The sequence below is a fragment of the Notolabrus celidotus genome, chromosome 17 (genome assembly GCF_009762535.1).
Source record: "Notolabrus celidotus isolate fNotCel1 chromosome 17, fNotCel1.pri, whole genome shotgun sequence".
NCBI classification, from domain to species: Eukaryota; Metazoa; Chordata; class Actinopteri; order Labriformes; family Labridae; genus Notolabrus; species Notolabrus celidotus.
Genome location: NC_048288.1, coordinates 9,940,186 through 9,966,341, shown reverse-complemented (window position 1 = coordinate 9,966,341; position 26,156 = coordinate 9,940,186). Strand labels below are relative to the sequence as shown.

General features: G+C 41.0%; 1 protein-coding gene, 1 long non-coding RNA gene and 4 other non-coding genes across 11 annotated transcripts in view; 5 read left to right on the top strand and 1 right to left on the bottom strand.

Moving 5' to 3' along the window:
• The window catches only part of LOC117829219, a 31,495-nt gene that overhangs the window by 2,000 nt on the left and 3,339 nt on the right, over window positions 1–26,156 (top strand). For 2 of the 3 annotated variants that reach the window (XR_004634580.1, XR_004634581.1), the window contains 3 exons: window positions 1,992–2,129; window positions 4,494–4,631; window positions 25,954–26,106. This is a non-coding gene — a long non-coding RNA (uncharacterized LOC117829219). Of the gene's footprint in view, window positions 1–1,991; window positions 2,130–4,493; window positions 4,632–25,436; window positions 25,563–25,953; window positions 26,107–26,156 lie in introns of those variants that run through there. The other variant, XR_004634579.1, reaches the window with a different exon arrangement.
• Window positions 1,234–1,305, top strand: trnag-ucc. Its single transcript has one exon. It is a non-coding gene; the product is annotated as a tRNA-Gly (tRNA).
• On the top strand, window positions 3,737–3,808 carry trnag-ucc. The gene has a single exon. It is a non-coding gene; the product is annotated as a tRNA-Gly (tRNA).
• On the top strand, window positions 9,420–9,491 carry trnag-ucc. The gene has a single exon. It is a non-coding gene; the product is annotated as a tRNA-Gly (tRNA).
• On the top strand, window positions 10,277–10,348 carry trnag-ucc. Its single transcript has one exon. It is a non-coding gene; the product is annotated as a tRNA-Gly (tRNA).
• On the bottom strand, window positions 13,854–26,082 carry gramd1c (GRAM domain containing 1c). Of its 4 annotated transcripts, none has more exons than XM_034706813.1 (18): window positions 25,839–26,082; window positions 24,329–24,440; window positions 23,893–24,016; window positions 22,592–22,692; window positions 21,966–22,061; window positions 21,788–21,868; window positions 19,307–19,425; window positions 19,037–19,187; window positions 18,793–18,949; window positions 18,570–18,713; window positions 18,334–18,452; window positions 18,091–18,233; window positions 17,905–18,008; window positions 17,431–17,592; window positions 16,121–16,187; window positions 15,858–15,977; window positions 15,482–15,587; window positions 13,854–14,847 (listed from the first exon to the last, which is right to left on the bottom strand). In XM_034706813.1, the coding sequence occupies exons 2-18, from the start codon at window positions 24,425–24,427 to the stop codon at window positions 14,779–14,781; spliced, it is 1,962 nt and encodes a 653-aa protein (XP_034562704.1). In that variant the 5' UTR covers window positions 24,428–24,440; window positions 25,839–26,082; the 3' UTR covers window positions 13,854–14,778. The 4 variants fall into 4 exon arrangements, with proteins under 4 accessions (XP_034562704.1, XP_034562703.1, XP_034562701.1 ...); XM_034706812.1 differs by having other exon boundaries at window positions 18,793–18,952; window positions 25,839–26,081; XM_034706810.1 differs by having other exon boundaries at window positions 18,793–18,952; window positions 25,983–26,014.

Sequence of the window (26,156 nt, the reverse complement as noted above, 5' to 3'; positions counted from 1 at the left end):
ATGAGGTTCTGAATGAGGAACAGAACTTAAAGTTTAATTTTTCAGGCACAAAGAATTGGTCCCGGTGTGTTGCTGCATGAAGAATACATTTAGAGATAACAACAGATATAAAAGAGCAAGCAGTGCAAGTCAAGAAACACAAACACAAAGCAGAATATGGATTTCTTTTTTTTTTTTTTACAGAAATACCAAATAAAGTGGTTTTAAGAATAATGAGGTTTCTAGGTTCTGTGCGGAAACAAACAATACAGTACAAACAATCTTCTTTAGAAGTGTGAAAAACTTGTGTGGTTTTCATAATAACATAATACTTAACTTAAATAGCTAGAAATTGAGAGTCCCCCAAGGTTTAATAGAACAGAAAATGAGACAGGGAAGCTTATCTAAAGCAAGGATTTGTTTGTGCTTTTAAACTTATCCCAGACACTTTTAAAACATTACCGTCATGTAACTGTACGCAGCAAAGGAAATATTCCTTTGTCAACGTAACATTGAAAGTAACTGTCAATGAGAAGGAAAGGATAAACTTTGAACGTATATTTATGTGCTTAAAATTCAGGAGTATTTGGACAGCTTAAGCTTTATGTTGTAATGTTTCTTTCTTTTATATATATATATTTTTTGGGGGGGGGGCATTTTAGCCTTTACTGGATAGGATAACTGAAGAGAGACAAGACATTTGGGGAGCAGAGAGTGTAAATGGTTGAGGCTGGAATCGAACCTTCAACCTCTGCGATGAGGGCTATAGCCTCTGTATATGGGCGTGCACTTAGACCTCAAGGCCAACAACGCCCCATAATGTCTTTAATTTCACTTAAAAAACAAATACATATTAAATACTGGAATTTGTGGAGAAAAAAAATAAGTCACATAATGTGACATCTTTAGAGCAAGAAAAAATGGGGCCTGGACGCAGATAATTTAAGAGATTTAATGATGACATAATTTAGACTCTGTTGTGAGGTATTTACGGGGTTATTTCATGAACTTAAATATGATCATTGCTGTGCAAATTTAGCTTTAGTAACTGTCATTTCATCATTAACTATATTATTTATGAATCTTACAATAACTGGGATCAACAGAACCACACAGAAAAAGCTACATCTCCATCCCTCATGTTAACGCCCCTCTTTCTCTCCTCAGCTCCACCTTTTCCCAGACTCCTCCCCCTTACTTAGTCAAACATGAGATGTACTGCTGAGTTGGCAGTACAGCAGACTTTTGTGTATAGCGATGGTGGTATAGTGGTAAGCATAGCTGCCTTCCAAGCAGTTGACCCGGGTTCGATTCCCGGCCATCGCAGTACACATTGTTTTCTCATGTAGCACAAAAAGTAGGACGTGAGGAGACCAGTGTCGAAAAGGGAAATAAACTCCTCACAACTCCACTCCACTCCTTTCTTCTGTTTTATACACAGAGTATCACATGCTGACAGGTTTACTCCACAAGCCAGTGCATACATGAGGTTCTGAATGAGAAACTGAAGTTTAAGTTGAATTTTTCAAGCACAGAGCATTTGTCCGTGTGTGGCTGCATGAAGAATACAGTGAGAGAGAACAACAGATATAAAGGAGCAAGCACTGTAAGTCAGAAAGCAGAATATTGATACTTTTTTACAGAATATTTAAAATAAAGTGGTTTTAAGAATAATGAGGTTTCTAGGTTCTGTGCAGAAACAAACAATACAGTTCCAACAATCATCTTTAGACGTATGGAAAACTTGTGTGGTTTTCAAAATAACATAATACTTAACTTAGATAGCTGTAAATTGGGAGTCCCCTTAGGTTTTGTAATAGAAACAGAAAAGGAGACAGGGAAGCTTATCTAATGCAAGGATTTGTTTGTGCATAACAGCCATATATAAGTTAGCCATGGTTTCATCAAAAGATGCATCTTGATCTAACTTCTCAAGCCTAAAATAAAAAGATACTATTTTTGCTTAAGCTGAAAACAATAAGCCTAATTCCATCTGACCTTTTTATCTTTAGGTCTGGTTGTGTGCAGTAAAGTTTGAGCAGCATGGAAGAGACTTTGGAGGACGGTCCTGGAAGTGTTGAAGCAAGAAAGGAGTATTCAACACCAACAGGGCCTGTGAGAGACACATTCTTCAGCCATCGCCTTGCAAGGTACACTACATCCCACAACACACTTGATCTTTGTCATGTGTTACTTTGAGTGCATGAAATTTGGCAGCAGATTAACTTTAGGTGGATTTTTTATCAGAGTCAGAATCACCGCCATCTACTGAATATAACCCTGAGTTGCAGTGAGGTACATGACTTTCTTTTCAACAGTAATCATACAGGAGTGTTCAGTTATGACAACGATTTGTCTTTTATAAAATGGTCGGTCTGCCGTTAGCTATAGTAATCAATCAAATGAGAAGGCAAGTAAATATAACAATAAATACAGCAGAGGTGAAACGTAGTTGCTACAGTAATGACACAAGATAAAAACCTTTAAAATGACATGGATTGTCAGTGTTGGAAACCATGAGTAAGTTAATAGAATAACTTTGGAATATCCCAATTACTATACTTCTCTTTACTGCTTTAGGTTTTTTATTTTATCTATTTTTTTACATTTTATTTATTTATTCATTTATTTTTATTTTATTTTTTTAAATTTTTGTTATTTAAATTGTATTTGTTTATTTTTGCTACTTTAATTATTTGATTTTTGTTATTTTATTTTTATTTTATTTATTTCAGCTATTTTGTTGTGTCATCTATGTTTTTTTTTTACTCATTTTCTTTTATTGATATTGTGGGTTAAGCTTCTACAACACTTTGGTCAACTGGGTTTGTTTTAATTTAATTTTGCTATATAAATAAACTTTGACTTGACTTGACTTGACTTCAGCAAACAAAGAATCCTAATTTGTTACCTTGCTAACCCGCGAAGAACCTCATCCTGAACACTTTAAAAACATTACCGTCATGTATCAGCAGAGAAAATGTTCCTTTGGCAACATTACATTGAAAGTATCTGTCATAATGTAATGGAAAGATATACTTTTTAATGTATATTTATGTCCTTAAAATCCAGTAACCTGTAGACAGCTCAGCCTTATGTTGTAATGTTTCTACTTTTACTTCAAAAACTAAGAAATTAGAAATAATTTAAGAGATTTAAATGATGACAGAATCTTGAGTCTGTTGTGAGGTATTTACAGGTTTAAATATGCATGAACTTAAATATAACTGCAGTGCTAATTTAGGTTTAGTACCTGTAATTTCATTGTGAGCTTTGTTATTTATGAATGTTGCTGAGGGCCGCATGGTGGTGCAGTGGGTAGCGCTGTTGTTTCACAGTGAGAAGGTTCCTGGTTCAAGTCCCCGGTCGGTCAGGTGTCTTTCTGTGTGGAGTTTACTCCGGCTTCCTCCCACATTCCAAAAACATGCTCACCAGGTTTGTTGGTCACTCTAAATTGCCCGTAGGTGTGAGTGTGTGCATTGATGGTTGTTTGTCTTTCAATGTTTGCTTTGTGTTGGCAGCTGGGATTGGCTCCAGCTCTCTGTGACCCCTAAAGGGATAAGCGGTCAAGATAATGAATGGATGTATGAATGTTACTGAGATCAACAGCCCCACACAGAAAAAGCTACATCTCCATCCCTCATGTTAACGCCCCTCTTTCTCTCCTCAGCTCCACCTTTTCCCAGACTCCTCCCCCTTACTTAGTCAAACATGAGATGTACTGCTGAGTTGGCAGTACAGCAGACTTTTGTGTATAGCGATGGTGGTATAGTGGTAAGCATAGCTGCCTTCCAAGCAGTTGACCCGGGTTCGATTCCCGGCCATCGCAGAACATGTTGTTTTCTCATGTAGCACAAAAAGTAGGACGTGAGGAGACCAGTGTCAAAAAGGGAAATAAACTCCTCACAACTCCACTCCACTCCTTTCTTCTGTTTTATACACAGAGTATCACATGCTGACAGGTTTACTCCACAAGCCAGTGCATGCATGAGGTTCTGAATGAGAAACTGAAGTTTAAGTTGATTTTTCAAGCACAGAGCATTTGTCCGTGTGTGGCTGCATGAAGAATACAGTGAGAGAGAACAACAGATATAAAGGAGCAAGCACTGTAAGTCAGACAGCAGAATATTGATACTTTTTTACAGAATATTTAAAATAAAGTGGTTTTAAGAATAATGAGGTTTCTAGGTTCTGTGCAGAAACAATCAATACAGTTCCAACAATCATCTTTAGAAGTATGGAAAACTTGTGTGGTTTTCAAAATAACATAATACTTAACTTAGATAGCTGTAAATTGGGAGTCCCCTTAGGTTTTGTAATAGAAACGGAAAAGGAGACAGGGAAGCTTATCTAATGCAAGGATTTGTTTGTGCATAACAGCCATATATAAGTTAGCCATGGTTTCATCAAAAGATGCATCTTGATCTAACTTCTCAAGCCTAAAATAAAAAGATACTATTTTTGCTTAAGCTGAAAACAATAAGCCTAATTCCATCTGACCTTTTTATCTTTAGGTCTGGTTGTGTGCAGTAAAGTTTGAGCAGCATGGAAGAGACTTTGGAGGACGGTCCTGGAAGTGTTGAAGCAACAAAGGAGTATTCAACACCAACAGGGCCTGTGAGAGACACATTCTTCAGCCATCGCCTTGCAAGGTACACTACATCCCACAACACACTTGATCTTTGTCATGTGTTACTTTGAGTGCATGAAATTTAGTAGCAGATTAGAGGGTTCCCACGCGTCCTGGAAAACCTGGAAAACCTGGAAAACAGTTGACCAGTTTTCCAGTACTGGAAAACACCTGGAAAATGGGAGAAAAAGTAAAATGTCCTGGAAAATCACATATAGTCCTGGAAAATTATTCCAACATGGCTGTGTGCGACCTGACCCTATTAACAAAACACATCCCCATTCATTGAAAGTTGAGTGCACGCTGTGCTGGAAAAGACAGCGACACTGCGCAACTTTTTTCACATCTTTTCTCCTTCACTTCATAATCATGCATTCACAGAAAACGGGGGTATATTGTTTAGTTTTATGGTACATTAACCTTGTAGAGTGCTCTTTTGATTCAAAGAGTCTTATATTTAAGTTATAGTGTGACCAGTGGAGTCGGGCAGAGAGCTTGGGGGTCTGTGCCTCACAACTTTCTCTGCAGGCTGAGAGCTCAATTACCGTACTCTAGCTCAGTGGTTCTCAAAGTGGGGTCCTGGGACCCCTGGGGGTCCGTGAACCATAGCGTGGGGGTCCGTGAAATAATTTGAATACATTTCTAATAAATTATAAAATTGTGCTGTGTCATTACAAAACAGCATATACACCATTGTTATGATACCATTTGGTGGCTCGCAGGGATATGTAAGTCTTGCTACTGTTAATTTTCTGAAAGTGTTTAAGATCAATTGAAAAGTATAAATGCTGTCATGTTGAGTCCACAAGAAATTAAATGACCCTCTGTTTTAAAGAATACAAGTGGTATTTACTTGATTCAAATTGAAGTGTTATCTGTTTATCACTATGGTGCAGGTCTGAAGTATTTACATTGATACGTTTTACAATACAAATAGTTCCAAGGGCAACTAAGAATGCAAATGGTAGTAAGCATGTGCTTTAGTCATGGGAACTTCGGCTCTTTTCAGAGAGCCATCTCTTTTAACTCAGCTCCCAAAGAAGAGCCGGCTCTTTCGACTCCCGAACGGCTCTTAATTTAGGATCTTTTGTTGCCGTATATTTTACCTTAACTTTGAAAAAACTAATGGTTTGTGTTGAAAACCCTTTAAGGTACCATGTTTTTATGAGAAGCCTTATAATTGCCCAATTTTGTGCATTTCTGTTACAAAACCATTCTCACCCTGATCCTAGGGTTAGGGTTGTAATTAGTGTTAGGGTTGTGATTAGGGTTAGGGTTAGGGTTGTGATTAGGGTTAGGGTTGTGATTAGGGTTAGGGTTGTGATTAGGGTTAGGGATAGGCTTAAGGTTACGATTAGGGTTAGGGTTGTGATAAGGGATAGGGTTGGGGTTGTGATTAGGGTTAGGATTAGGGTTAGGGTTGTGATTAGGGATAGGGTTGTGATTAGGGTTAGGGTTAGGGTTCAGATTAGGGTTAGGGTTAGGGTTCAGATTAGGGTTAGGGTTAGGATTAGGGTTAGGGTTGTGAAAAGGGCTAGGGTTGTGATTAGGGTTAGGGTTGTGATTAGGGTTAGGGTTATGATTAGGGTTAGGATTAGGGTTAGGGTTGTGATTAGGGTTAGGATTAGGGTTAGGGTTGTGATTAGGGATAGGGATAGGCTTAAGGTTACGATTAGGGTTAGGGTTCAGATTAGGGATAGGGTTGGGATTAGGGTTAGGGTTGTGATTAGGGTTAGGGTTCAGATTAGGGTTAGGATTAGGGTTAGGGTTCAGATTAGGGTTAGGGTTAGGGTTCAGATTAGGGTTAGGATTAGGGTTAGGGTTAGGGTTCAGATTAGAGTTAGCGTTAGGGTTAGGATTAGGGTTAGGGTTAGGGTTAGGGTTCAGATTAGGGTTAGGGTTAGGGTTCAGATTAGGGTTAGGGTTAGGATTAGGATTAGGGTTAGGGTTGTGATTAGGGTTAGGATTAGGGTTAGGGTTGTGATTAGGGTTAGGGTTAGGGTTCAGATTAGGGTTAGGATTAGGGTTAGGGTAAGGGTTCAGATTAGAGTTAGCGTTAGGGTTAGGATTAGGGTTAGGATTAGGGTTAGGGTTAGGGTTCAGATTAGGGTTAGGGTTAGGATTAGGGTTAGGGTTAGGGTTAGGGTTCAGATTAGGGTTAGGTTTCAGATTAGGGTTAGGGTTAGGGTTCAGATTAGGGTTAGGGTTAGGGTTAGGTTTCAGATTAGGGTTAGGATTAGGGTTAGGGTTAGGGTTCAGATTAGGGTTAGGGTTAGGGTTCAGATTAGGGTTAGGATTAGGGTTAGGGTTAGGGTTGTGATTAGGGTTAAGATTAGGGTTAGGGTTGTGATTAGGGTTAGGATTAGGGTTTGGGTTGTGATTAGGGTTAGGATTAGGGTTAGGGTTGTGATTAGGGTTAGGGTTGTGATTAGGGTTAGGGTTAGGATTAGGGATAGGGTTAGGGTTGTGATTAGGATTAGGGTTCAGATTAGGGTTAGGGTTAGGATTAGGGATAGGGTTAGGGTTGTGATTAGGATTAGGGTTAGGGTTGTGATTAGGGATAGGGTTAGGGTTGTGATTAGGGTTAGGGTTCAGATTAGGGTTAGTATTAGGGTTAGGGTTCAGATTAGGGTTAGGGTTAGGGTTAGGGTTCAGATTAGGGTTAGGATTAGGCTTAGGGTTAGGGTTCAGATTAGGGTTAGGGTTAGGATTAGGGTTAGGGTTAGGGTTCAGATTAGGGTTAGGGTTCAGATTAGGGTTAGGATTAGGGTTAGGGTTAGGGTTAGGGTTAGGGTTCGGATTAGGGTTGGGGTTAGGATTAGGGTTAGGATTAGGGTTAGGGTTAGGGTTAGGGTTAGGGTTCAGATTAGGGTTAGGGTTAGGATTAGGGTTAGGGTTAGGGTTCAGATTAGGGTTAGGGTTCAGATTAGGGTTAGGATTAGGGTTAGGGTTCGGATTAGGGTTAGGGTTAGAACCAGAACTAAACTTAAGTAAACAGAACCAGAACCAAACTCATGCAAACAGAACCAGAACCAAACTCAAGCAAACACAACCAGAACCGAACCAGACCCGAGCCAGAAGGTACCAGAACTGAACCAGAACCGAAGCGAACCGAACCAGAACCAAACCAGAACCGAACCAAATTCAGCCAGAACCGAACCAGAACGTTCCAGAACTAAACCAGAACCGAACCAGAACCGAACTTAACCGAACCAGAACTGTGCCAGAACCGAACCAGAACCGAACCAGAACCGAACCGAACAAGAACCGAACCGAACCAGAACCGTGCCAGAACCGTACAAGAACCGAACCAGAACCGAACCAGAACTGAACCAGAACCGAACCAGAAACAGAACCAGAACGAAACTCAAGCAAACAGAACCAGAACCACTCAAGCAAACACAACCAGAACCGAACCAGACCCGAGCCAAAACGTACCAGAACTGAACCAGAACCGAACCGAACCAGAACCGTGCCAGAACCAAACCAGAACCGAACCAAACTCAGCCAGAACCGAACCAGAACGTTCCAGAACTAAACCAGAACCGAACCGAACCGAACCAGAACTGTGCCAGAACCGCACAAGAACCGAACCAGATTCGAAGCAGAACTGAACCAGAACTTAACCAGAACTGAACCCGAACCAGAACTTAACCAGAACTGAAGCGAACCAGAACCGAACCAGAACCGCACCAAACCGAACCAGAACCGTGCCAGAACCGAACCGAACAAGAACCGAACCAGAACCGTGCCAGAACTGAACCAGAACCGAACCAGAAACAGAACCAGAACTGAACCAGAACCGAACCAGAACCAGAACCGAACTGAAGCAAACATTATTAACGTCCTCAGGTTGGCATTGAGAAAAATCCGATGCCTTAGCTTGGATGGGCTGATCTGATTTCTCCTCTCAGTGAGTATTTGCCCGGTCTTCAAGAAGACTCTCTCTGAAGGAACAGATGAAGCCACGATACAGAGCCTCCCCTCCATCACCTGTATCCTATATCCTCACATGTGATTTGGCTGCATGGCTGCCAAGCTGACCAATCAACACAAAGTTCTGCTGTGAGCAGAGCTGGGGCTGAGCACTGTGAGAAAAAAACGAAAGGAAAAAAATGGGAGCCGGCGCTCTCTCGATGCGAGCCGGGTCTTCTGATTCACTATAAAGCATCGGCTCTCAGAGCCGCAGCTTTTGATCATGACACATCACTAATGTGCTTAATCTGTGTTACAATTATGAGGGGGTCCTTGGACAATTTTCTCACCTGTAAGGGGTCCCTGGCTCCAAAAAGTTTGAGAACCCCTGCTCTAGCTAGTAGGAACATATTAGACTATTTAGGAACTAAATTAGGAACTAAATTTAGACTGTCATACCAGCTTGATTATCAATGAAAATGTCCTGGAAATGTCCTGGAAATGTCCTGGAAATGTCCTGGAAATGTCCTGGAAAATGATCTCTGGAAAAGAGTGGGAACCCTGAGATTACTTTAAGGTGGATTTTTGTGGACACGTAAGTGTGAGTTTGTGCATGGATGGTTGTCTGTCTTTCCATGTTTACCTTGTGTTCGCCCAAATCCAGCTGGGATTGGCTCCAGCCCTCCATGAGCCCTAACAGGATAAGCAGTCAAGACAATGAATGGATGTATGAATGTTACTGAGATAACCACACAGAAAAAACTACATCTCCAATCCCTCATGGTAACGCCCCACTTTCTCTCCTCAGCTCCACCTTTTCCCAGACTCCTCCCCCTTACTTAGTCAAACATGAGATGTACTGCTGAGTTGGCAGTACAGCAGTCATTTGTGTATGGCGATGGTGGTATAGTGGTAAGCATAGCTGCCTTCCAAGCAGTTGACCCGGGTTCGATTCCCGGCCATCGCAGAACATGTTGTTTTCTCATGTAGCAGAAAAAGTAGGATGTGAGGAGACCAGTGTTGAAAAGGGAAATGGACTCCTTGCAACTCACATCACATCAAGTGCATTGTTACAAATAGTGTTGAGAAAAGTGAAGCAAATAATCAAAATGTGAGGCAGTGTTTTTGTCCATACTGACATTGACAAGTATTTCAAATCTTTTTTTTTTTCATAGTTCTTATTTTGTTTGTGCAACCTTTATTATTATTATTATTATACAGTCCAAAGTTATACAGTGAGCAAGACATGCCAGAAATGTAACTGGACATGCCATTACATATATTCTGTAAGGCTGTGAATAACATGCGGAAAATCATCTGCATCAAACAAAGAGATCTGAACTCTTTGTCTAATCAGCAGATCCTCCCAAACGCTGAAAATATTTTAGTTTCTTCTGGTCATGTTCTTGCGTGTAAACTTTCTCTGTTGCCTTCAGGGCGTCACTTTGCTTTGCCTGTTTTTAAAACTGACCGCTTTTCTGAATCTTTTATCCCCTCTGCAATTAGATTGTTAAATGCTCCTTACGTTAATTAGATGTTAATTAGCTAAACGCTTACTGCGTGTCATCATTGAAAAGGCAGCATGTGCAGAGTTCAGGAGTAATGGCTGAATCCTTCTCTCTCTTGGTAACCTCCCCTCTCTTCCCTCCCTCCCTCCCTCTGCTCCTCCTTTTTTTTCTGTCTCCTCCTTCCCATTCAAATTGTCGCACTGACCTGAAGAGTTGATGTGGCAGGCAGGTCTCTCCTTCCACAGCGATGGTGGTATAGTGGTAAGCATAGCTGCCTTCCAAGCAGTTGACCCGGGTTCGATTCCCGGCCATCGCAGATTGCATTGTTTTCTTAAGAAGAACAGCAAGTCCATAGTTTGTAAAAGTGTGGCCAAGATTAACAAAACTAACACAAACCCTTAAACTTCTCTTGTAATAGGAAGTGGAAATGGCTAATTTGTTGTCAGGATGTGTTTTTTATCTGGAAGTAATAGAAATACAAACTTTTCATTCGAGGGCTCTGTGTTTTGGGTTTTTCCTGCACATGAAAGTTAGAGCTGGCAGTCCCGGCCTAATTTGCGAACCACCTCGGCGTTGACGGATGTTTTAAAGAGGAACAGCGCTTGGTGAATTTGAGATTTCTTACAGCATCACACTGATGTAGAAATCACACTATTTTGTAATCATTCCAGTGCATCAGAGAGGACGTGGCCAAAACTGCCTCAGAGGAAGAAATGTGAAATGTTTTTTCACTGCAAGCAATGCGTCCGAAATTAAAATGTAATATGTACACTGATATATTTTTATGTAATTGTATTATTTCTTCCATTGCAAACTCCCCTCCTCACTCTTTCTCTTTCCTCTCTGTCACTGGTGGTGTGTAACATGGTACCTGCAAATATGAATTAAATTAATGATTTGATTTCTCCCCAATGTGCTTTGCTAAATGGTTGAAATTGCTGCTGTCATTGCTACAAAATAGTTGCTTGTCATTCAAGTGTAGCATCTCCTGCTTGGCTCCTTCCTTGGTAAAAACATTTGTACACTGAGGCTACAGGGGACATGAGCTGGTAAAATAAACCGTTTCCTCACAATGTGGACTACCTGTGCTTTTAAACAACTAAAACAAATTGTTGGAATGAAAAGACAGAAACAGGCAATCACTGCTAGGCAGCTCTGTGGTGTTGTGGATCTGACTGCTGCCTTACAGTCTGATGGTTTCAAGTTTATGTCCAGTGTAGGGAACACACAAGGTTGAGGCAGGGACTGTGGAAGAGATAGAAAAATTAGGGGCAGGATAAATGCCAAATTGACAAATTGTAAAGTTCTGCCCCAAATCCATCATCCCCTGAAGTTGAACACATTTTCATTATTGCAGTCTCAACATCTGGCTGAGTTTGGGGAGAATATAATAAGAGTTTTTCAGCCACTCCCACAGAGGAAGTGTAACAGGACTGATTTCGGACCTGGTAACAGTTAAATATTGTTTCTGTCAGGATGAAAAGAAAGCAGCGTAAGTTGGCTTTCGTTCCGAACAGTTCTCTTGCTTCTGCCTGAATGACGCAGAGAATGTATCACAGACTTCATACAGCCAGCTCAACCGAAGTGGTGCTGTCCCGTTGTGGTAGATTTGAGAAATGCATCTCAAAATCTATACTTTTACACAGGCACTGCTGTTTGGACAAAATACATACAAAATGTGACAGCACATTTCTTTGTCACAGAAACTCGAAGTGCTCAAATAAGTGCCCATTTTTTCCTTGTTAGCCCCGACCTCAGGTTCATATCATTTAGTATAGAATTTTCTAAAAGACTTTCTAATTGTAGCACGGTTGTGCAGTGGGTAGCGCTATTGCCTCACAGGTAGAAGGTTCCTGGTTCAAATCCCCGGCTGGGCAGGTGCCTTTCTGTGTGGAGTTTCTCCCTGTGCATGCATGGGTTCTCTCCAGGTACTCCGGCTTCCTCCCACAGTCCAAAAACATGCTTACCAGGTTGATTGATCACTCTAAATTGCCCGTAGGTGTGAGAGTGTGTGTGAATGGTTGTCTGTCGCTACATGTTTGCCCTGTGATAGGTTGGCTACCTATCCAGGGTGTACCCTGCCTTCCGCCGAAGCCAGCTGGGATAGGCTCCAGAATGTCCAGACTCTGCAGGTAGCCTTGAAGGCTTCCAAACCATGGACACAAGTGACAATGAATCTAAATTGATTTAAAAAAAACTGTGATTTTGGTTCTTATGTGAGAAAGAAAGTCTTCACTTTTAGTAGAGAAGTATTAACACACCATTGTTTAGGTTTATATTGGTTGGAAGGGGGGTAAAATGAGAGACAGACAGCTACATGGTCACTCACAAGAGTTCTGTCAATTTGGGTATGAATTACATTTGGAATACATTTATGTAAATAATTAAATGTATTTATTTAATAAATAAAAAAATACATAAAAATTATTGTCAGTGATTTTTTCTAGAATAAAGAAAAGCAAACTTCAGTTGTCTCCAAGCTTAATCGCTAAAACAAATTGTGTCACCAGGCCTCACACTAGAGATCTGCAGCCAGACCCCTCTCCAGAACATGTTTTGGACGCCTGTGTTCCTGGAGAGAACAAACACATGCAGAGAACATGCAAACTCAGCACAAAGAGACACAGCTGGGGATTTGAACCAGTAATCTACTTGCTGTGAGGAAACAACACTAACCGCTGCACAACCATGTAGCCCAACCTGTCACAGCTTGTTTAGATTCATCTTGTTAGTCCTGTTATGAACCCTAATGCCTCAAGCTCTTTCTGTCACTGTCATTTTTAACCTCAGGCTATTTTGACAAATTGATCCACATATGTAATTTGGTAGAGGTGTGCACATCAGTTATTATTTGACGTGAGGACTCTATTGACTTGCAATTTCTGCTGTTTTCCACCAGATGGTGCCATTTTTTGTGTTCCTTGGTGCAAATATATTTCAAATTATACTTCTTATAACTATGGTGCATTGTTGGGGCCGCTAAAGGGTAGTACGCCAAATAAATACAACTTAAAACAGACATGTCTTTAAGTGGTGAGAAAATTACCCTGATAATTTACAGATGATAGTCATACTTTTAATTAGGAACAAATCCAGAATTATACTAATATGCTTACTTACTGTATTACATTAACTGATGTAAGGGTTTTTTTTAATCCAGAGTGTTCTATAAGAAAGGCAGTATGGTGATATTATTATAAATCATCCCAGGTGAGGAAATGAACCATTAATCCCCAAAGCAAATCAACTAGAACTATTTATTGGCCAATGAACAATAATGAACAGAACTTTTGACCAGCGGTGTGTCTGCAGATTGAATAACAATATGTTAGATGGAAGCACAATCAACCGCGCTGTGATCTTTTTAACTCGAATCCACTCACCTCAGTGCACGTGGACTTCAATCCAAGTACCTGTATTATCAACAGTGAAGTCTTTGAGAGCAGGTACTGTTTTACAGTTTTTGATGTGCTAATCTTTGGGTAAAATGACATCTGTTCAAAGAAGTTTCATGTTCATGAATATATTTGTATCTGAAATGGTTAACAAACGTTACTATTCTGGTGACAATTTATAGTTTCAGTAACTTTAAATACCTGAACTCATTTCAACTTTTAAAATATTTATGAAAGGAAGTTGATGCCTCTGTTGGCCAGAGAAAAGCTTAAAAATAAGTTGACTGGTGAAATGTGAGGCACATCTTTGACTACTTTATTAACATTTCCTCAACTTTAAGTTGTTTTCAGATTAGCAAGGAAAAGAGGATAGATAAATATTAGTTTGCAGCCCGACATATAATGTGATTAATGAGAGAGCAGCACTGAGATAACCTGAGCCTCTCTGACTCCACACCTTTATTAAAACAACAGAAAAATAACTTCAGAAAAAAGGCTCAACATATAAAATGAAGAAAGTATGATATATACACATCAATTATTACAAATGTACAGGTGATGAGAGGAGATTCTGTAACTGTTATTTCAGCTGCTGAATATTAAGTGATATCAGGACCCAGCCGAGTGAAGTAAACAGGTAATAACTCAAATATGAATCAGATCAATGCTTTGAGAAATTAAAAACAATAAGTAAAATATATTCTGTACAGACCATAGACTGTATAATACAGACCTGACTCAAATGTTAAATTTTGTTGTAAAAATATTTTTTCGAATTCACAGTTTTTTCAAAAGTAGGATTTATAATCAAACAAAAGACAAAGCTTAAATATGAGTCACAGATTCTGTCATATTTATTAGAAATAATAAAATCTATGAAGATATTTAAAACGAAGCCTAACCTATGAGGCACGTGCAAAAATTAAAATGTGCAAAAGTGTAAGTAGAGAAAATCTTCTTTAAATAACAGTGATTGACTTCCCTGGAGTAAAAAGTATTTACAGCAGCTCGTGTGGTGTGGTCGAGGCTCATCAGAATAAAGAAAGGCACATCAGGAGAGTTTTCTGGAAATCATTTTAAAAAGAAAAGAAAACATCCAGCGCCCGACGAGAGTTTAACCTGCTGTGAGGCTGATGAAGATGAAGCTCTGTGCTGGGGGCAGTCACTCAGTCCAAAGCTTTAAAAATCATCCTGACACCTGATGCCCACCACAGACTCTGAGCATGTCAAGTGTCCTGGGATGTCTTCATGGCAACGTCACTGGATACCAGAGATTTCCTCAGAGGCCATCACTGCTGCAGTCTCCACGGGGACAGGGGACAGGTGCTCTGTGCTCGCCAGGTGTGCAGCATCACTGCGGTGCAGCTGTTCGATTGGCTACAGCAAAGTTCTGCTGCAGAACCACTAGAGAGCTGCGGAGCTGTGAGGAGAAGAGGAACTGACTCAATACATGCAACACATGCTTCAGGTTTCAACAGGTGTTACAGATACCATACAAATGAACACTTGGTGAATACTTTTACTACATTTGACTAACTGTTTCCGACATAAACTGCAGTTTACCTCAACACATCCACAGAGAAGGTGAAACGCCCATGTCTCCATTAAAATATAAAAATAGCAGCCAGTTAGCTTAGCTAGCAGCAGGAGACAGCTAGCATGGCTCTGTTGAAAGGGAAGAAAATAAGCCCTCTGGATCCTCTAAGTCCCCCAACAGAGGAGGAAAACTGATTTTCACATTGATATCCTTACAGCTTGCTTTTTAAGAAAGGCTTAGCTTTTAGCGCAAAAACATCCTAGCGTCTAGTTCTTTGAGTCTTCTGACTTTAAGTGAGTTTAGTGATGCTGAGAGCCTTCTGATCTGTGCCTTAGTGAGTGAAAGTCAGACATTAAATGACAAATGTTGAGGCACTGAAGCTGAATGTCACCTTTCTGTAAAACTGACTGTGACAAGATGCGTTTTTAACATACAGTATGTGCAGACAGTCCAATACTACAATAAGAGATCCAATCAGAACGCTCCTCCACGGCGTGTTTGAAACAGCCCGTCCTACCTGCTCTAAAAGGTTGATAGAGTCCTGTAGAACAGTTTTCAGCAGCTGCAGGTCTTCTGTAGTCGTAAACCCTGGTCCCGGTCTGGGGCCGTATTCGGGGGCCAAGCTGTTAAACAACAGAGAGCACGCACACACACGTTTAGAGAATAAAGAAGAGAAGACACAGAAACACAGACACAAAGTGAAAGAGATGGAGAAGTGGACGAGCACTGATGTAAGACTGTCACATTACTCAATTTACACAGACTGGCAAACAGGCAGTTTCAACACGGCGCCATTCAAACAAGACTTTTCTAGAGTGGCCTCTCTCCATCCACACAGATTTCTGCTTTTCAATGTTCAAAGCATCATGTGAAGGAAGATAAAGTAACCCCACCTGGCCCCACTCCTCTCCCTCAGCCGATGCTTCGTGGTCAGGTACATGCGTTGGGCTACGTCCTCCATCGCCCACAGCTTGAAGAAGAGACTAAGATTCATCACTGTCAGAATCAGCAAACTGAAAGAGACAGAGCACAGAGCGAGAAACTGACCACAGGTTCACATTTATAGAGAGGATCACACACTCTTAAGACTTTCTTTACAGTCGTCATTTAAACAACTGCATACAGAAGTACAAACCATGTTGTTTCAGGCACTTACATTACACTCATCCCAGCCACTATGGTCGTAGTGCTCCATCGGCCCGCTCCCGCAATTTCTATGGGGCCTGTCAGACAGCAGGACACACTCATGAGTCACAGATTAAAGAAAAGAGCAGGGCTGCAGCTTTGTGTTAGTTTGAGATTAACTTTCAGTAGTAAGAGACATTTAGCTAACTCTGACGTGAGATGCTGCTGTGCTGTGGGTGTGTTAGGGTGCAACCCACAGACACAGCTACACAACTCCTCTCCTCTGCTTTGCAGGGACCGTTGTGTGACATGCAGTTTGCAGAATAAACATTTGCTTTCAGGGCTTTGACGGTGCTTCTCGCTGACATGCGTGTGTAAAAGAACAAGATGTTTGATGCACTGACACTCTGACAGGCTACACGTCTACTACCTCAGTTAGATTAAAAATGTGAATGCTTGCTGTGTATGAATAGAAACTGTAGAGCTCATTTTTGGCATCTTTGAGCACCACGACTCATCGGACGTTTTTGCAGTGAAGAGTTGAAAATGTTCAAATATAAACACAGCAGTCCAAAAATCTTTAATCTGCCTGAGATTATACAGTTTGACAGTTCAGTCTCAAAGAAACAGTTTGAAACAGACTGATGCCGTCGTGTTTATTAAAGCTCCTGTGGGGAACTTTCTCGAACATGTGTAAGTTGTGTTCTCTGCTTTCTTTTTAAATGTATCACTCACGGTGGATAGTTGCTGTGGAAAAAATAATAAAAAAAGGCTTTTTTTGGCCGTGCTGTCAATCATCTGGTCTGACAACCCCCTTTTACAGGGGTTTAGATGTACTAAGTTACGATGCAGAAACTGTCAGTGTTGTTGCTGCTGGAGTCATTTTCTTTTTTTGGTCATTAGAAAGCATCACTGTTCATTTCTCTGCCTCATAAACAGCCAAAAACTCCTCACAGGAGCTTTAATTACTGAACTGGAGGATGTAGTTAGCCTAGCTTAGCATACAGTTTGAAAACAGTGATAGTAGGTAACAGAAACTTTAATATGTTTAATAAGAGAAACATGTGTTAGCTTCAGAGTGACAGAGCTGTTTCTTTTCTCAGTAGAGTGACTTCCTGTTGTCTCTGCTGGTTGCCTAGAAACCTCATGCTAGTAAACACCTTCATTTTCCCTCTGCTTCCAGGCTTTATGCTACGCTAAGTTTATTTAAGCAAAAGTTAAACAGAATATATAAAAGTAGCACAGACCACCTAACAGTCATAGGAATGTAGATCTGTGCATTTCGCCAAACATCAAACTATCCCTTTAAATCTGTCAGATGAAGTGGAACACGTCATGTACCCATGTTGCCCTCTCTGTGCTGCTCAGCATCCTGCTTGTTGGGTTTCATGTGCTCTGGCAGAGTCCGGCTATAAGTCCGCCTCCTCCTCCGGAGCCCGCTCATCTTCCCAGAGTCTCCGCCTCCCTGATTCATCTCTGCTTCCTCCTCCATCAGTTCTGCTTCTGTACGGGGTCAACACGGGGACAAAACACACACAGACAGCATGAAAAGACGGACACACATTTTGAAAAACAAGAAGAGACTGAAAGGTTGATGAAGGTTTCCTGTTGACACCCAGAGACTTTAAAAGGCTGATCTGCCTTCCTCCCTCCTTCCTCTCAGCTGTAACATGATGCTGCAGCTGAGCCTGCGACTGAGTGTTGGAGGGAAGCATTCAGATCAGATGATGTATAAAAATAACCACAGGCAAAGAGCTGGTGACGGGGAAGTGCTCTTTTCTGCCTCTGCAGTGTGTGAAGAGGTTTTCTGCTCACCCAGCTGTCTGAAGTTGTCCTCGATGCCACTCCAGGAGTTTTTGGTGATGAAGGACTTGACCAGACCCCATGGCTGCTTCTTGTATTTCACATCAGTGTAGACCCTGGCAGCACAAGAGAAACCTCACAGTCAGTCACTCCGAGACACCCTGAACAGATCATCTAACTTACATGTCTGATGTTTACCTGAGCCGACACTTCCTCTTTGAGGTACGTATGATGTAGTATCGATTCTGAGTGTAGAAGTAATCATGATAGGGAACGTCGTGAGTGTAAACCTCAGAGTCCACCAGGTAGTAATGACCATCCCTGGATTCTTTGTACAGCGTCTGAAAGGTAATGAAGAACAAATAAGAAGGGAGCCGTAATTCACACAGAAACGTGTTTATCCAGTCATTAGAGCATGCACTGACACGGATGTAAACACACCTGGTACTCTGTAGCCGTGGAGAACTTGCCAATCAGAGGGTTGTTGATGGTTATTGTGTAGTTCAGACTTCTTTTCATGTGAGCAGAGGCATCTTTTTGCCAAGCAGTACAACTGACATCTGAAAGGGGACAGTTGACGTGAAGCTTTTATTAAACAGTTTGAAAACGTTTGAGAAGTGAGACTGTAGTTACTGATCTAAACAGGATCATTCATGTATAACAGGTTAAAATCTTACTGATGATTTTCCTGATGTTCATGAACCTGCGGGTGAAGTCTGAATCCGTGAAGAGCAGTTCAAACATCTTGCTGGCGCTGATGTGGAAGACCTTGTTTAGATAAAGTCGACCCTGCACCTGAGGCAAACCCACCCGCTCCTCCACTGATGCAGAAAAGAAAAGAAGATGATTAATGATAATTATACAAAGAAAGAAACAACATGAGTGTGAGCATCCACCTACCTTCTTCAGTGCTCTCTGAACCGCTCTGCTCAGACACACCGTTCTCGTTGGCGTTCAGATCCAGAGAAAACGAAGAGCGTTTGGAAGACCGCTCTGCAACCAGGCGTTCTAGAGAGGGAGCAGGACTGCGGCGAGACGGGGTGCTGCGAGCATCATCCTGCTGGAGGGCGACACAAAAAAAAAGTATTAAAAAACAGAACATGCAGAACCCGAGTTATACAGAAAAATAAACTTGTTTCAGTACCGCGCTAGTCTGTAACCCAAGTAGGGAAGGCAAGTCCTCCCCTTGTGGTGTGGAGGTCTCCAAAGGCCCATGATCCACCCCAGGGAGTCGGAGGGAGGGGGTCCGCTCCAGCTTCCCGAGAGCGTCATCACCACCAGGCCTCACAGTCAGGCTGCGCACACACACACACACACACACACACACACACACACACACACACGGTGGTTTTAAGTTACTGCACACAGCAACTGTGGACAACAAAGGTGTGTGTAGGGAGGAGGGGGCGCTCACCTGGTCTGCATGCTTGATTCTGCTGATATCTGTAAACTCTCCATCTCTTCATGACTCAGGCCCAGATCATACCCATAATGCTGTTTGACCATCTGCCACAACTCCAAACTGGTCAGAGGCTGAAAATGCAATATATAAATAAACAAATAAATATAAGCTGTCAGAAGATGATAGAAACTCTGGAGATAAGCCCGTAAATATCTGTTCCTCTTATCCAATCAGCACTCTGCTTGGTCAAAAGGAACAATAATGTGAACAGGTTTGGAGCAGCAGGTAATCTAGAGACATAAGTCTCTGCATAGTACGCCTTAGTCTTATCTTCATTGGTGACAAACAGCCTACAAACATTATTATCTCATTACCTCACATGTTTGTGGTCACCCTTACAGACTGAGACACTTTGTCTACATTTCATAAGAACATTAATATCTGAAGAAAAGTCCTCTAAATAAGAAAACATCACATCTCTGAAGCAGGATCTCAGAGGAGCTCAGTCACTTTTGATACATTTCAGAAACAAGATCAGCCTTTTCAAACTATGTCTTAAAAGAAACCCTGCAAATAATGCCAGGCCTGATAACTATCAGTCAAATGAAGATATATTCTGTCATATTATGGAGCCACCACACACGGTGCTGCAGCGCATTAGAAACAAAGAGAAAGTTCAGCCAACACACGCACAGACTTTACTTACCTGTCAGCGGACGTTTCCCCGCAGCTGTGAGCTCTGATTGACTATCCAACAATGATCTGTAACCTGGACGCACCACGCACTCACATTCAGGAAGTCCTGGATCTGAGATCAGCAGTTGCGTAAACACGCGCCGCCCAGATTTGCACCGCGATAAGAGGTAAATAAAAGCCCGCCTGCGCCTGTCACATTCCGGTTCACCGACCACACGACAGAAACTCGTTTATTTTATCGCGTTTCTGATGAAAGTTTCAGCCCCGACTCACGCAGCGCGTCGAGTGCGCTGTGAGCGGTGAGAGCCAGAATGTAAATGAGCCTGCATGGCCACACCTGCAGAGGTCAATGAACTCTAGATGGTGATGTTTTTATACAGGTGTTTGTGCTCCGGATCCCTGCAGACTCACTCCCCCGCGGGTAGGCTGTGCAGAGTGCCTGTCTTTAAGTACAAGTTTAGGGTCGATCTAAGTGAAAGGAAACCTTTTATTTTCTGTATTTACCACAATAATAAAATACAGCTGTTTTAAAGCCTGCACGTGGGCCTACAGCCTGTGATATGCAGTCATTCAGAAGACTGTTTTTGTTACTGCTTAATCATCAACCTTTTATAGTCCAGAGGCAATAACAGTTCTCATATTAATGATGACGTCAACGTTTTCACCTAATAATACACGTTTTTTAACCCAGATTATTTTTATGTTAATATTTCTGTGAATTAAAGTGTTATCAGTGAGTCCATCATTCACAGGCTGATTCAGTATTATCAAAGGTGCTTTGGAGCAATGTTTTATAAGATTTTAAAGCAATTTCACTTTAATAATCCTTCAAAAGTTTAATAAAAAGGAATCTTCACATGAAATAAATGCATCTGTGTTTTTTAACTGTTTTCACAGTTTGCATTTAACGCTCCTGTGAGGAGTAAGGACTGAAACTAATACTGAGACCTCTATATGACCAACAAAAGCAGGCAATACCATCAGCAACAAGACTGGCTGCTTCCATATAGTTATTCTAATGCCTTTAACAGCTGCCATCAGGTAGGTGTCAGAAGAGATGATGAACTGAATACTGCTGAACAGACCTTTACATTCTCTACAATAAAGGACGAAAGTGAGGAATAACTGTACAGGTTAAAAGAGAGCAGGATTTGATTTTTCATTAGAAAACACTACTTACACAGAACAAGATCAGTAAAGAGAGAAGAGGTTCAGCTTTGTCCACAGGGGGCACCAACAAAACGTTATGGTCCTCAAGCTTTAAGATGTTCAGCATGAACAAGCAGACTGTAACTGTCTGAAAAACAAATAAATACAAACTACGTCTACACTGAGGTCACGTCTGTTGCTACGCCTGACATACATGTATGTACATGTATGTAAATGCCCCCAAACACAGCAGTCTAAATAAACAAAGGCTTCTGTCTGTTGAACTTCTTAAAAAAACCTGCTCAGCTGCTCAGAGCAGATCTTTCCCCTACACACAGAAACCGTCTGTTAACCTCAGAGGAAGACAGTCTGTGGCCGGGGCTCTATGATCTGTACTCTGGACTGGTTAGATAAGTGCTGCTGCAGACTGGGGTAAAGTCTCAGCTGCTTGAACTTCACAGCAGGTAGGTCATGTGAGCACAGTCAGTCTGTGATCCATGTGAAATGCATGTCTTGTGGACATGTTTCTTGACACATGTCACTGAGGTATGAAACTTGTTGTGAAACCTGCATGATCTCTGAAGATTGAACTGATTAAAGTCTGTAGAATTGATAAGGTATCATCAGGTGAGAGAATCAGGAAGCTACCTTGTCCAACAGCGCGTTCTGCCACATGCGAAACACTCCCAGATAACTTTTCTCTCTTGCCGAGAAGGAAGTGAAGAAATTCTAAAGGTGAAGGTATGAAGAAATGTCCTGTTATCAACAATGCCTTTATCTTCATTCATTCAGTGATGTAGACTGCTCTCTTTTTTAAACAACATACCTTCTCGGTGCTCGTGCACACCTGGATGGCGTTGGGGATGAGCCGAGCCGTTTTCTCTCGGGTCATCGTTATGATGTCTTTCAGTGCCAGTGTGATCTATAAGGAGGGTGTGAGGTTGCAGTAATTAGCGCCCATGTGTTTATTAAAGAATACTATGTAGAAAAATACTATAACATCATCAGATGGTGGCAACAGAGAGATTGAAACACGTGGCTGCATTAATATTTGGTCAACTGAGGCTGCAGTTGGTGTATGTTCCTCATCAAGCATCACGTTGGTTTCTCTATCAGACTGGTGCACTGACATTTTTTCATTCCTCTAATCCCTTCTCTCCATTATTCACGATGGAACATTTATCATTTTTAGCTATGTATTTCCTTGAAATTACAGAAATATAACCAAAATTTGTGTTGAGAGCAGATCTGTGTTGCTCAAAAATTCTGCACTTGCTTGCTTAGCCTCAGTAAAGTGTGAGCATAAACATATCTAAATACTTTGTGATCATCCCTATCCAACTGTTTCCATCTGAGAATTAAAGGAGAATAACGCTAACTCTTATCTGCATGAAAACATTGATTATATTTGCAGCTACATGAAAGGTTCCTGACGCTGGTGTTTCTGATTACCTTGGTCCCCCGAAACACGTTGCTGTAGAAACAGAGCCAGTTCTCAGAGAGGTAGAGGCGTCCCTGCAGGAGGATCTCCCGCTGGAGGGCACATGGGTAGTCTAAGGAAAAACAAAGAGAAGACATCCATCCAAACAAATGAGTGCGCTGCATCAGGATGTATGTGTCACTGTGTATCCAGAGAACAGGTTAATGGAGGATTTTATTTCACTGCAGACACTAACACATTAACACTCAGACATCAGTCTAAACATAAAAGATGTTTGTCTGATCTTTAATCTGAACTCTCATCGTTTCTAATGATGCTAACAATGTCGTGCTCATTCACAGGGTTGTATGTTTGAACATGATCTTGTAGACATGATAAGATTAAGATATTAGCTCAGTGATGGTGTCAGCTGAACTTCAGTGTAAGAGACCAAAACTGTATTTAACATGATATCAAGTGTATGTTTCTTGTTTTAGTAAAAAGATTTTAACTGAACGTTTGAGTCTCCTTGTTGCAGACCTGCTAATGCTCAATCATCTTTATTCACTTTTATTAGTCCCAACACACTGGGGCAGTGACTGAAAGGGGTGACATGAAGTGTGCACACACACAAACACACACATACATGAATGACTATATGATATTTTTTACATTTCGAAAGTAATGCAGTGTAACATATAAACATATAAATATTCTAAGCATTCTTCTTTAAGGATTTAAAAAGATGTTAATCTAAAGTCACGAGTACTTAAAGTGCTGTCGCTATCAAAGATCCATCATAGGCAATGTTTCAGTCATGTAGTCAATACGTGTGTTTTGGATAATTCAACAGTGTCCGGGAGTTTGCTTCACTTTCTTCAGGACTGATTCCTCTCCTACCCTCCTGTCTTCTGAAGTATAGAAACAATTTATAATAACAACTGCAGAAAGTATTCTACATTCACATTCAAAGAAAACTACTAGCAGCTTGTTATAGTTGATTTTGACATAAATCCCTCCTCCAATAAGGCAAAAAACACAACCACAGTTTGGGATGTTCAGCTGGTACCAGAGGTGACTGATCATATTTCATGGGCAAGCTCTTTGGACAAGCCAGTGCTAATACTTGACCCAGAGAGACTTCCACTTTGGCAAAAACAAAACATAAAGTAAAACAAAGAATACTGTGGTGTAAATGATTTGAAAAAATCTCACGAAATGGAAAAATGAACAACTGGACTGGAATAAAGTGTGTTATCAACTTCAAAAGTTCAATGAATATCTGGACCATAGAGCTCAACATTTATTATGGAAACCAGGTTTCATAACTCACCCACAATGAGTCTCTCTGTCTCCGGCAGTTCCTTAAACAACTTCTTGAATTCATCAAACTTCTGCTTGTAGGTCGGGAGAGGGGTCTGTGGAGCTGCCAGACACGGAGCCTGTGGGTCCGAGGACTGATGAAGGAGAAACAAACGCGAGTCAGTCCACTAGTAAAATGACAGTTTCAGTAGTTGCTAAGTACTGCATATAAATATGTATCAGAATAAGACACAGAGGGTATGGATAAAGCTCTGTGGTGTTATGTGCTGATGATAAAGTGACTCTGTTTTGGCTTTCAGCTGAGAGGGAGCAGAGATCCAGCATGGAGCGAGACTCTGACCCTCAGCAGGGCACTCAGGTTAACCATAGGAGCCATACCTGGCACATACACCCCTGTGGTAGCTTTATGTAACAGGACAGTGTTGCCTTGTTGACTTCATTTTTACCTCTTCTTCATCAGAGCTCCCTCTGTCCTCCACAAATGATGCTGACTCATCTGTGATGTCATCACTGCCCACCACTGACTGGTATGACACCTGGTCCATCCTCTCGGCTGTGCTGCTCACAGAAAAGGATGCGAGTGTGAAAACCTTGCAGCACACTGAGATCTAACATGTGTCAGTTCACCTGGATGCGTTGGACGCAGAGTCAACGTTTTCAAAAGAAGGAAATAAATAAGTAGAGACTTCTAAACGTAAGGTCTGGCTTTCATATAGAGTTATATAATTTCATATCAATCAATTTATTTGTAAAGCGCTTTTCATACAATGATATTGTAACACAAAGTGCTGTACAGAATTTTTTTTTAAATAGAATCAATTAAAAATATTAAAAAAGAAAAACCCCCATCCCAATCACAACCCTGACCCCAAACCCACTCCACAATCTGTATGTAAGGTTAAGAACATGATATATGCAAATAATAATAATAATAATAATAATAATAATAATTAAATAAATGAAAAAATAAAGAAAGAAGTTGCTGAACGAACTGAGGAAACCCTGTCATGATATCTAAATGAGGAAACATAAGATGTTTAAACTCAACACAGGAAATTAAACTCCCCAAATAAAATAAATTAATAAGAGAACAAAACACTAAAATATTAAACCAGCAAAACAAACTAAGATGCTACACTAAAAGTAAACACAGCAAAGTAAAACAGGATAAAATGATAATTTCATCACTTTAATGTTTTGTATGTTGTTCTGTTGTTTTATCTTTCACTCATCCTTTTTATTATTGAACTACTAATTTTAAGGGCTCTTCTTTACCTTACCTATTTCTATTTTTGATAGTTTAACTTATTTAACTCTTATTTTGACTGGTTTATTACATGTACTTTATTGCTTTCAGTGTGCATTAGTCTCTACTCCTAAATGCATTTCTGTTTGAATATGTCCCATGCCCCAAATCTTTTGCTTTTTAATGTTATAGTCGCTGTAAAGCACTTTGATTTGTATGAATGTGCTGTATAAATATATATTGATTGACTTATTTGTTTATTAAAGTGCAACTTCGAAAGCTGATCCGGTTTTAGGTGGTAGAGTTAATTACAGCACCTTTAAGCAGCTGCGCAGGTGAAGCTAACATCAGTGCAACAGAACTGGTTTGACTGGAGGAGGAAGTACAGAGATGCCATAAAACACAAACCTGAAACTACGTTTATTTAATGAAAGGTTCGTTTGTGTCAAAGAGTTAAAAACATCTGCAGAAAGTTTGACTTCACGTATAAAAACAACACGCTAGCAAACATCTCCAAACTGTGAGTGTCAGATTGTGCTCAACGAGAGTATCAGTCCACATTCATGTCAGGTCTTATCTCACTAAACCAACATGATAAAAGGTTGTGATCAGATTTGTAAATCTGTCAAACATGCACCTAAATACTTTAAAGCAGGTCACCTGGTCCTGTAACATGTCTGAGCGCGCGTGAACTGTCGTCAGGTACTCACCTGGCTCGTAGTGGACCCAGGATCGCAGCTCTGCGTGCTCCAATAAATCCGTCTGCGCCTCTCAGCCCTGAAGCCCTGCTGGGTCTAATGTTGTTCTCCTGTGTGTCTGCTACAGGTGAATCTCATCCGTCCAGGGAAACATACCTTAAGGGAGTTGTCATCTCATTGGTGACGCTCCTTGGTGTTCACATTCGCAGCTCAGGACTCCTGGATGACCTCTCCCCTCAGCTGCTCATGAGTTCTCCTGAGGAAGAGCTGGGCTATGATGGTATGAACGGTGTGTTTTCTTTATTTGAGCTACATTTGTTGTTTTAGCAG

Coding starts and splice junctions, on each gene's coding strand:
- gramd1c (XM_034706810.1), bottom strand. Junction 21,869..21,965: donor TGTGCACGAGCACCGAGAAG/GTATGTTGTTTA, acceptor CTTCACCTTTAG/AATTTCTTCACTTCCTTCTC. Junction 19,426..21,787: donor AGAACGCGCTGTTGGACAAG/GTAGCTTCCTGA, acceptor TTGCATTTTCAG/CCTCTGACCAGTTTGGAGTT.